General features: G+C 45.5%; 1 protein-coding gene across 1 annotated transcript in view; it reads left to right on the plus strand.

The window, feature by feature from the left end:
* The window catches only part of apc2 (APC regulator of WNT signaling pathway 2), a 45,268-nt gene extending 33,440 nt beyond the window's left edge, over positions 1 to 11,828 (plus strand). The window contains exons 12-14 of the mRNA XM_036140800.1: positions 2,057 to 2,251; positions 3,622 to 3,836; positions 3,949 to 11,828. Coding sequence (XP_035996693.1) covers positions 2,057 to 2,251; positions 3,622 to 3,836; positions 3,949 to 9,484 — 5,946 coding nt within the window. The 3' untranslated portion in view covers positions 9,485 to 11,828. The remainder of the gene's footprint in view (positions 1 to 2,056; positions 2,252 to 3,621; positions 3,837 to 3,948) is intronic.
* The last annotated feature ends 576 nt before the right edge of the window (positions 11,829 to 12,404 follow it).

Genomic DNA, 12,404 nt, shown 5'->3' on the forward strand with positions numbered 1-12,404 from the left:
TGGTTTTAATCTTGACTTAAAGGAACTCAGGCTTTCAGCACTTTTACAGTTTTCTGGGAGTTTGTTCCAGATCAGTGGAGCCTAGGAACTAAATGCTGCTTCTCCATGTCTGGTTCTGGTTCTGGTTCTGGTTCTGGTTCTGCAGAGCAGGCTGGAGCCAGAAGACCTGAGTGGTCTGGAGGGTTGATGCCCTGATAACAAGTCTGTGATGTATTTAGGTGCTAATTCAGGGATTTATAGACTAACAGAAGGATTTTAAAGTCTATTCTCTGAGATCCAGGGAGCCATGGAAGGACTTCAGAACCGGGTCCATGTTCTCTACGTTCTTAGTCTTAGTGAGGACTTCAGAACCGGGTCCATGTTCTCTACGTTCTTAGTCTTAGTGAGGACTTCAGAACCGGGTCCATGTTCTCTACGTTCTTAGTCTTATTGAGGACTTCAGAACCGGGTCCATGTTCTCTACGTTCTTAGTCTTAGTGAGGACTTCAGAACCGGGTCCATGTTCTCTACGTTCTTAGTCTTAGTGAGGACTTCAGAACCGGGTCCATGTTCTCTACGTTCTTAGTCTTAGTGGAAGGACTTCAGAACCGGGTCCATGTTCTCTACGTACTTAGTCTTAGTAAGGACTTCAGAACCGGGTCCATGTTCTCTACGTTGTTAGTCTTAGTGAGGACTTCAGAACCGGGTCCATGTTCTCTATGTTCTTAGTCTTAGTGAGGACTTCAGAACCGGGTCAATGTTCTCTACGTTCTTAGTCTTAGTGAGGACTTCAGAACCGGGTCCATGTTCTCTACGTTCTTAGTCTTAGTGAGGACTTCAGAACGGGGTCCATGTTCTCTACGTTCTTAGTCTTAGTGAGGACTTCAGAACCGGGTCCATGTTCTCAACATTCTTAGTCTTAGTGAGGACTTCAGAAACGGGTCCATGTTCTCTACGTTGTTAGTCTTAGTGAGGACTTCAGAACCGGGTCCATGTTCTCTATGTTCTTAGTCTTAGTGAGGACTTCAGAACCGGGTCAATGTTCTCTACGTTCTTAGTCTTAGTGAGGACTTCAGAACCGGGTCCATGTTCTCTACGTTCTTAGTCTTAGTGAGGACTTCAGAACCAGGTCCATGTTCTCTACGTTCTTAGTCTTAATGAGGACTTCAGAACCGGGTCCATGTTTTCTACGTTCTTAGTCTTAGTGGAAGGACTTTAGAACCGGGTCCATGTTCTCTACGTTCTTAGTCTTAGTGAGGACGCGGATCGCTGTCAGCACTATTTAAAAGCCCGATGGCAGAAGGAATAAAACGAGGTAACTCAGGTACGTCCACTGAACTCCAGTCATCTTGGTGCAGATTTTAACAACACTTTTGAGGCTATTCTTGTCCCTCACAGACAATCCATAAAACCAGCAGGGGGAAAAAAGGAAATGTTAAAAGACTTTCAATAAAGAATGATAAAATCCTCTGAGATACAATAAAAGAAAAGTGGATGCTTCGTCGTCCTCGCTTAGTGACTGACTCCGTGCTTTTATCAAACTTGAGGCTGGAGTCAAACATGGTTCCTAAATATTTGTATGTCTCTACAATTATAAAATAAATGTCCACGAATTAAGCTGGCTTCGGGGTTAAAACGGTTCTTCCTGAAATCAATGATGAACCAGAGAGTTAACACTTCACAAATTGTGACAGAGCCCTCCCATGACCCGATTGGGCCCCCTGAAGAAGTGACAGCAGGGCGGCGTCATCAGAAAATTTCACTACGCTGTTGGGAAGTCCTGCAGCTGTCTGTGTGCATAATAAAAAGCAGGGGAGCGAGGACACAGCCCTGCGGACACCCTGTGTCTGAAGTGGTGATACTGGACATGTGACCATTCACAAACACCTGCTGGACACCCTGTCTCCCTCAATCAGTCCAATTAGTCTTTGATTTTTAAAAGAAATATGTAAATTCATCATCATCTATTGCATTTGAGCATGAAAAATTAGTGCATTAGTTTTTTTTTAAACAGGACAGGAGTATTTAGCATGAGAGAAGCATAACTCACGTTGACACCCTCCTCATCCTCCTGCAGGCCACTCTGTGCTCGAGGAAGAGCTGCCTCCAGGCTCTGGTGGCCCAGCTATCCTCAGACAGCGAGGAGCTCCATCAGGTGGTCTCCAGCATCATCAGGAACCTGTCCTGGAGGGCCGACATCAGCACCAAGAGAGTTCTGAGAGACATCAGCTGTGTGTCTGCTCTCATGACCTGCGCCCTGCAGGCAACCAAGGTACAGACAACTGACGCACCCAGAAAGGAGAGCGCAGCTAAAACAGTTAGACGTTAAAAAGTCAAAGATTGTTAGAAAGTAAAAACTTATGATGATATTCTCATATTATGCTGCAGCTTTTATTCAATGAGATGTTTTCACTACAGAGTTGCTTCACCGACCGTGTCTTTACAAGCTGCCATTGTTTTGGCATCGGGGGCGGGGCTAAATTGAAGGCCCCTTCATGGCCCCTCCGTTTTTCCAGTGCTCATCATCATCTATCACTGGTTTAGCTCCACGTCACTACATTCATTATAGGGCTGGGCGATATGGATTAAAAAATAAATCTCCGATTTTATCATACCAAATCCGATTAATTGATTTTTTTCCTCCTTTTTCTTTCATAAAAAGAAATTAAAGAAATTATTTTAAAACCTTGCTTTTATGTCAAACATTTCGTCAGGGAGTTGACCTGAATTCAAAGTGCAATTAAAAACATGCTTGTAAAACAAGATGGCAGCCGTGCCATTATAAACAATGAAAATATAACAAAACATTTGCTGCTAGTGGTATTACACATTGAGCTAAGAACAGGCTTCACTGCACTTGTGAACTAAGTAAAAAAAACAGTAAATAGGTAAATGAAGTACCTCGTATTATGGTAAAAAAAAGTTTCTACTTAACAATATTTTGACAATACATTTGCCTAAACATATATTCAGCATCACATGCTGTTCTCTTCATGGAAACCCAATGAGTGTATTGGCAAAATAAAATCCAGATTTTCCAAAAATGAAATCTTAAAGAATTGTAAATTCAAATTAATCGATTAAATCGATTTATCGCCCAGCCCTAATTCATTATATGTGTAAGCTAATCAAGATAATATTAATGAAAATAATACCCGTTGTGGTCGAGCAGTACTTGACCGGAGCATCCCATAAGTTCAATGCAGGTAGATGATCTAATTATTCAATGCCAAATCTGTTATTCGATGTCATTGCAAGTGATTTTCCAATGTTTAATTTTTCAATGTGTGATTTTTACAAATGCCAAATCTCTTTTCGGTGTTTCGCTGCAAGCTGTCACTGTTTTAGCTCCATACAGGAGCAGATTCAGAACTACCAGGAAGTGCTGTAGAAATGAAATGATGACCAGCATCCTGGCTCAGAGTTATAACTTATTTTTTTTGGTTTTGTTTTATCTCTTTGCGTTTCATAAAAGGGGGTTAAAACGCTCCCACAGTAGAGCAGCTACATCCCTTGTGTTGCTGTTTGTGAAATACAGTAATTGAAACGCTGACTTACTCTGTAGATAATAACTTAACGTTTATTGACGTTTCCTGCAGCTTTGTGTTAAGAAAAATCTTTTTTCTTTTGTTTAATCTACAGGAATCAACCTTGAAGAGTGTTCTGAGCGCTTTGTGGAACCTCTCCGCCCACAACATTGACAACAAAGTGGCAATCTGCTCGGTTGACGGGTCTCTGGGTTTCCTGGTCAGCACGCTGACGTACCGCTGTCAGACCAACTCGCTCGCCATCATCGAAAGCGGAGGTGGGATACTTAGAAACGTGTCCAGCCTGATCGCCACACGAGATGATTACAGGTGGGTTTGAGTTCTGTTAAAAATGCATTTCATCCCAACTTTGGTGTATTTTCACTCACGGCTTGAGAACTGTTTCTACTATAGTTTCCTGAATCCGCTTCGTTCTCCACAGACAAATCCTGCGGGACCACAACTGTCTGCAGACTCTTCTGCAGCACCTGCGCTCCCACAGCTTAACCATAGTGAGCAACGCCTGTGGGACTCTCTGGAACCTCTCCGCCAAGAGTCCCAAAGACCAGGAGCTGCTGTGGGACCTGGGCGCGGTTAGCATGCTGCGCAACCTCATCCACTCCAAGCACAAGATGATCGCCATGGGCAGCGCTGCAGCTTTAAGGAACCTCCTCACCAATCGACCTCTGAAATACAAGGACGCCGCGGTGCTGTCTCCAGGCTCCTGTGTGCCCTCCCTCTATATGAGGAAGCAGAAAGCTTTCGAAGCTGAGCTGAATGCCAAACACCTGGCGGAGACCTTTGATACGCTTGAGAAACACAGCTCCAGGCACCTGAGCCTCAACAAACCACTGAGGCACATCGAGAGTCTGGCGAAGGATTACGCCTCTGACTCTGGCTGCTTTGATGATGATGAAGCCCCCAATAACTCCAGCAGCTTGGACACTGGCAGCTTCTCAATGCTGCCCATTTATCTCAGTAACTCTAACTTTGTCCAGAATCAGCCACACAAGAGGGACAACGAACCCGAGAGAGATACAGACCTGCCCCAGGTGGTAGAAAAGAAGCACGCTCCCCCTGACGATGTGGTCTCTGCAGCAGCAGAGAAGCTTGCACAGAAGATTACCCACACGGTTGCCAAAATCGACAGACTAGTTGACGACATCACGATGCACACGTCTTCTGAGGACAGTTTTAGCCTCAGCTCTGAAGACCACCTGGCGGACTGGCCTTATGGACAAGATCCGCTTAACGAAGCCCGAGCTAATTCTTGCTCCCCCTGCCGTCTGTCTGACGTGAGCAGCTTGGCCTACAGAGAACGCCTCAGCAGAGCCCACGCCCTTTTACGGCTCAAAACCACCCACACCAGTGTGTCAACAGACAGTCTGAACAGTGGCAGCACCAGTGACGGCTACTGTGGCAGCAAAGACCAGACGCGCCCCGCTCATAGGCCTCTAGCAATCCAACAACAACGACCCAACCAGCTTGACCTCAAAGTGGCTCATCAGGAACCTCTCCATGCAGGACCGGCTGCTTTGAGTCAAACCGACCAGCAGGATATTCCGGAGAGAGATTGCGTGGGTAATAAAGGTATGGACGTTGTGGAGCTCGGCAACACAGACATCGAAAAGAACCAAGAGCCACAGGTCCAGACACCTGTCAGTGCGTCCACCAAAGTATCCTCTGATGTGAGCATGACTTCAGTTAAACTGTCGCCGACTTATCAACAGGTCCCACTCATTCAGAGTGTGGCAAAGTTTGGAGTCGCAAAGACGGCCATTAACGTTCAGGCAGCCCAAGCGATGAGGAGGCAAGCGTGGGTACCCACGGTATTGACTGGGGGAAGTATTACAAAGTTTTCTCCAATGAGTTCCACCAGAAGTCCGACAGTTGGGACAATGGAAACAGTCCAGAAATACTCGGTGGAAAATACTCCAATCTGCTTCTCCCGCTGCAGCTCGCTGTCTTCACTCTCGTCCGGCGACGGTGGGCTGGACGGGCAAAGCGAGAATGAGCTGGAGAGTGACTCGTCCCTGGAGATAATTGAAGTAGATGATGGCGAAGATGTCAAGAAACAGCAAGAGGACGAAACTTTAGAGGATTTCAGCGACAGCCAGTTGCTGATGACAGACTCAAAAACTCTCCCCAGCAAAGAGAAAAATCCCATCGAGATCTCTCGTACTCCCAAAAAGGAAAAGGTGTTCCTTAGGGGAGCTTCGCCTGCCGTAAATGAAGACAGATCTCCATCCAGTTCCTCTGAGAACTATATCCACGATACGCCTCTGGTTCTAAGCCGCTGTAGCTCTGTGAGTTCACTGGGCAGCTTTGAGTCCCCCTCCATTGCCAGTTCAATCCAAAGTGATCCATGCAGTGAGATGATTGATGGGACAATAAGCCCCAGCGATCTTCCAGACAGCCCGGGACAAACCATGCCTCCCAGTCGGAGTAAAACCCCATGCTGTGTCGAGTCAAATGTGCCAGAGACACAGACCACGGCGATGGCAGGGCAGTGGGAAAACAGCCTGCGGAAGTTCATCGAGATCACAGATTCCAAGGAGCGGTTCAACCTTCCCGACCTGGAGACCATGATCTATTTCACAGTTGAAAAGCCCACCGAAAATTTCTCCTGTGCTTCCAGCTTAAGTGCTTTGCCTCTTCACGAGCACTACATCCAGAAAGATGTGGAGTTGAAATTAACGCCACTCCTCCGGCAGAACGACGAGACTCTCCCATACACGGATGAGGATGAGGAAGGATTCGACAACGGGGAACGATACAGCGAGGGCAACTCAGAAGAAGACATAGAAATTCTGAAGGAATGCATAAACTCAGCGATGCCTTCGAAGTTTAGAAAAGTAAGATCCTCTCTGGTGACTACCATTCCCTCCAACATGCTCAGCTCCCAGATGCGAAAACCAATGCAACTGCAATTTAACGTGCTTCCAAATGGCAAAACCCAGATCTGTCCCCGAAGGAGACACATCTACCCACAAAAAGACTTGAAGTTGGATGATTCTTCCTTCACCGATTCTGCAGAGGGTACACCTGTCAACTTCTCCAGCACAACGTCTTTAAGCGATGAAACACTTCAGTATCCGCTAAAGAACAGGGGGGTGAAAGACTGCACAGCTAAAGGCCTGAGCAAACAGGAACTGATGGACAACGATGCAAAGAGGATTGAAGACCTGAGGATATTTTCGCACTTCCACAAACCACAGGGGGCAAACTACCCACCTGAGACACAAATGAGCCGAACAACCAAACATGTGATTCCCACTCAGAAGTTGCTGATGCAGAGCAAAGAGGTAGCTGACAGAGTGGCCAGCATGAAAAATCGAGACCGATCTCCTAATCCACAAAGGAGGCAACAAGGTCAGGGAACCTACAAAAAATTTGATCTGCCGGTTATAAAACAAAACCGAGAAGGCAATATCAACTCCAAAACACAAAAAGAAAGCAAAATGTTTCGACAACTGACGCATTCTTCAGAGGACAGTAACACCGACTTCTACGCTGAAAACAGTGGAGTAATCAAACGAACAGGCAGGAAGCAGATGAAGGAAGCAACTAGAAATGCGCTCTCCCGTAGCATGACCAATATAGGCAGGATGGATGATTCCCAAGGAAATCCCAGAGGATTTCAGAGATTAAAGCAAAACCTTGTACGGGACGAGTCCCTGGCATGTTACTCACTCAGCTCCTCCGTCAGTTCACTCAGCGATGCCGAATTTGAGGGGCATAAATCGAAAGCGCAGCAAATGTGGTATAAAAACAGACACAATAAAACCCTCAACATGTCGCAGCAAACCAAGGCATCTACCATGCAGTGTCATTACGAAGAACAAAGCTCACCGAGCTCTGTCAGCATGGACTCAGAGGACGACCTCCTGCAGAAATGCATAACGTCCGCCATGCCCAAGCAGAGGCGGAAAATGGCCGCCAGGAAGAAGGCAGAAAATGCTCAGAAACAAAAAGACTCTGACAGATGGGACATGAATGAAGAAATGGACAGCGATGACACAGGATGGGATAATGATTCTGACCTCAACAGTGTGGAGTGGAGAGCCATACAGGAAGGCGCTAACTGCGTCGTCACTGGGCTGCAAGCCTCAAAGTCCCAAGAGCCATCATCCGAAGAGACGGAGTCAATTCTGTCTTTCTTGTCCACGTCCAGCTTTACACCTAAAGAAAAGAAATATGCTAAAGACAAAAAGGCTAATAAACCTCTGGACTTTGCTCAGCGCAAGCCAGTTCCCAACTTACCAGTTGTGTTCAGAGGCAGGACAGTGACCTATACACCCCAGCAAGCGACAGCTCCGTCACAAAGACCTCCCCCCAGAAAAATGCAGAGCCAGACGGACGCTCCAAAGAACCCAAACCTTGCTCAACACAGGTCAAAGAGCCTCCACAGACTAGGCCAACCCCAGTACACCGAACTGTCGCTTCCAAAGAGGAGCTCCACTCCACCTCCAAGGATACCAAAAAGCTCCTCCTCTGGATCATCACAGAGCTCCACACCATCCAAGCAGTCACAGAAGAAGACAACATCCCCAACTCAGACAAGCAAAACAGCCCCGAAAAAGACTGCCTCGTCAAGTAGTAGCTCATCAGCCAGTAGCCCTCCTGAAAGGAAAGGACGCTCTCCTATCGTTAATAAAAACGAGAAATCTCCCCCGCCGAAAACTCAGAAGTCACCTGTCCGAATACCTTTTATGCAGAACTCAGCCCGGCAGTCCCGACCTCTGTCGCCACTGGTAACTAACCAAACCTCACCCAAGCAAAGCAATCCGATTAACGGTAAAAGAGTGTCGCCAGCCAATCGGTTTGACATGGTTAGGATGACATCTGTCCATTCAAGCAGTGGCGAATCCGATCGAAATGGATTCCTGAGACAGCTGACTTTCATTAAGGAATCAAGGACAGGATTTAGACGTGATGGTTCTCCTCACAATACGCCCGGATCACAAAACGGATCGCCTCGCAGGGCTGCTCCTGGAGCCTCGGCTGTTTTCCTGTGTTCATCTCGATGTCAGGAACTAAAGGTTGCAGCGCAAACGCCGAAAAGGGTGCAGGTAAAAGATCCTGCAAAGGTTCAGCAAGCCCAAAGGCCAGTCCCTGGCCTTCAAAAGCAGACTACAACTTTGTCAAGAGCAACATCCAGTGAGAGAGATTTATCTGCAAGACGGCCAGCCCGGAGAACTAGCTCTGAAAGTCCCTGCAGGGTAGCCCAGCGAAGTGCGGCCAGCAGAATCTCTGGAGTCAGGCATCAGCAGGACCAAGACACCTTTAAGCGTCATGCTTCATCCCCAAGCATCAATATACTGAGTCGGGTCACAAGCCGTTCTTCGCTACGCTCATCATCATCAGATTCAAGTGGGAGAGCAAAAAGCGAGGATGACACGAAGAAAAAAGGGCAGAGATCCACATCACGACGTAACATTGGTGTTACTTGGAGGAGAATCAGGGATGAAGATGTACCCCAGATCCTGAAAAGCACTCTGCCCGCCAATGCGTTGCCACTGGTGCCATCTACTGATGCGGAAAAGCCAAAACCGCCCGCTCTGCCAGGAAAACTGCCAACAATAGTACTCGCATCTCGCAAGACAACTGATGCCACAGTCCAGACAGAAGATTTACCCAATGACATGACTAACTCAAGTACCTCTCCAACAGCTGAAACAGCCCCAGTGATCTCCGAGGAAGAGGCCAGGCTGGCTCTCTTCAGGAAATTTAGTGCCGCCTCTGGAAGTAACTGTCAGGATGCAGATTCAGATGGCTCACTGAAGAGCCTCAGCACTACCGGCACATTAGACAGCCATGTTGGCGGAGTTGTCACTTTCCGCCAAGGATCCCCCAGCAAGGCGGCCAGAGTCAGTCCATTTAATTACACCCCCAGTCCTATGGCCTGCTGCCTGCAAGACCCCCAAAGCCAGACAGCTACAATGACTGAAAAATCTGGGGGGAAAAATGAGTTGTAGGGTATTTGGTGAATAACTACTCAGCACGAACGACTGCGGTCTAAAGCTCAGCACTGAGATAGACACAAGTGTGCTGGTTCTGTACCTCGGATATTTACCCTCCGTCCTGTCCCATTCATTCCATTTTAAGTTTTCTTTGTGAACAACTTATCAGAGCTTCCATTTACTGTCACTAATAAGTTGGAGATATGCATGGAAACAGACTGCCCTGAATGGACCACCAAAAACTCGTGATGCCCTTCAGAGAACATCTTTCCAGGAAATTGCATTTTTTTTATACTTTTTTGTATTTGTAGATTAATCATTGCCTGGTAGAAGTGTAGTCAAAGCATAAAAGACAACGAACATTTATTCCAGCACATAAACCACAAGCGTTATCATGGAAACAATCAATTTGAACAATGGTATGCAAAATCTTCAATGACCGCTCGGTTGAACTTTTGGCTCAGAAGGTTCAAGCTGTGGTGGACCAGAGACTAGAATCCAAATTCTCACCAAGGAAATGCACACAAGGACTTGTAAAGTATTTTTATGCACTATAAATCAAAGCTTTTGATCCTTGCTTTACCATTCGTCAACTACGACGCTTCAAGACCGGTAGACTTACGGAAATCATTTGTGATGAGACGTTTCTCCAAATGAATACATCACTAGTGTTACAAACTTCTATTTATACTCAAACTACACACAGGTGGATTTTGCGTTTTTATTTTCTTATGAAGTTGTGGAAACCCCCTTCGATGTATGTAGGCAACTTGACATGGCCACGGTTTTAGACATGACATTAAAAACCAAGGCATATAGCACCGCAGGTTCAAAGATGGTGTAAAAACAAGATCGGCTCCTGTTTAAAGATGTAACAACATCTGTTTTAAAAACATAGCTTCTGTCCTAATACGTAGAGTAGGTGTTCTGGATAAAGCTAGCCTCATACATACAAAGATTTGATTTCCACAGTATTAGGCTACAGTAATCTTACATTGCTTGATTGCACAATATCTGTATTTATCAGTCATATCCAGGTCACATGGCTGCTGGGATCAGTAATTAACCCCAAAATTTCCATTGAGTTCTGAATTCAATGGTAGGATGCAGAGTAGCCCGTATACACCTCCTGATTTCAGCTTCAATTACACTAAGTAGATGAGGATTACTTTGAAGTAATCCCCTTTCACAAATGTTTGCAATGACAGAAACTGCACCATGTTTCTTCTACAACAAAATATTACTATAGTAGTATGTTTTTTCCGTTGCATCCTACAGTTTTGTTTCTGAATTTGTACTGTACATAACAGATCAGGTATGCAGGAACCTCCTGATGAGTGAACACTCACCGGGAAGTTGATAATTTTACCATTGACAGCATGCTCATATATTCATTGCGTACAGACACCTGTGAAGGAAATGCGGGCACGAAATAATGCCATGATGTAATTTAGAAAGGAAATGTTTTCCAAGTCTAATGCCATCTGTATTTCTGTGACGCAAAACCATGTAGAATTGAAAATTGCGCATTGGGGAACAATGCAGCCACGTGCATCTGTCAATGCATCGAGATATTCAATTTTGCTGATATATTCAGGTACTGTTTGCTATTGATTATGTCAAGAACATGGTATCAGTGGTGGTTTGGTTTCACCCACGGTAGAAGGTACAAAGTTAAGACTGATGAGCAGTTAGCAGAGACTTCATCGGCTGGACATGCATTGTTTGACATTTTATTTAGCCATTTTTACTCACCAGCGACTTCAAATGACTACCTCCCTTCGACCATTCTGTTCTAGACACTCGCATAAGAAAGTGTGGCAGATGAAGTCATATTTGCAATATTTGCATATCAAATAAGCACTGTATGTGTACTCTACTGAGCTCTTTCCCTTGTGCCTGTTCTCCATCTCAATCTGCAGAGTAGCAAAGGAGAAGGTTGTGTATTCATCTGTGTGAAAAACTGCCAAAAAAAATAGGCCCCAAGCTATGACTCTGTGTCCATCAGTCATGTTAAAGTGCCATTTAATATATTGATTTGTTTCTGGTTCATTTGGGAGCATCACAGCTCTAGCGATTAACATAGCTGTGCTAATGACTAGCATGTTTAGGCTAAAACTCCCCTCTATTACACATTCCATGGGCATAAATGCACTTTAGTTAGCATAGCAGTACCAATGACTAGCAAGTTTAGGCTGATGGCTCACTGTAATACATACTCCCCTGGCTGGGCATTGTCATAGATGGGCTTTCAATTAGGATAGCATTGCTAATAACTTGCAGATTTAGGCCAATGGCCCACAGCTGGGTGACATACTTCCTTGTGCTGGGCATTGTCATAGATAGGCTTACGTTAAGCGTAGCAATGCAAATGAATAACATTTCACTGTATTACACATTCCATAAGATAAGCATTAGCATGAACATGAACATGTTTTCCATTAGCATAGTAATGCTAATAGCTAGCATACATGGGCGATGGATTCATTCACTGGACATTGTAATGAATAGCTTATGTGTTCCCATAATGTTGCTAATGACCAGAATGTTTATTCTAAGGCTGGGATATACATTCATACAGGCCAGTCATTAGCAGAACACAGCATATTTTACTTTAACTGCACACTGCATGAGATGGAGGATAACGCAGTGAAAACGTAAGTTACTATTCGAATGGGTGACTTGCATACGGTTTGAGAGTTCATGTCGTGTAATGACAAGCCTCACAATAAGCTGCCAATTTGTGTTGTGAGGCTGAAACCCACAAAATATTCCACTGTTTAGGACACTACTCTTACTCTGCTGACTGCTTCACGGTCTGACTTTGTACCCGTTACTGCAGGTCTTTTGGTGGTCTTCACTGGAGTCCTTCTGTGCAACTCTATCGGCCTACGTGTTGATATCCGCTTTAATGTGTTGCTGTAAAATTAGCGAT

Source organism: Fundulus heteroclitus, chromosome 9, assembly GCF_011125445.2.
Source record: "Fundulus heteroclitus isolate FHET01 chromosome 9, MU-UCD_Fhet_4.1, whole genome shotgun sequence".
Taxonomy (NCBI): domain Eukaryota; kingdom Metazoa; phylum Chordata; class Actinopteri; order Cyprinodontiformes; family Fundulidae; genus Fundulus; species Fundulus heteroclitus.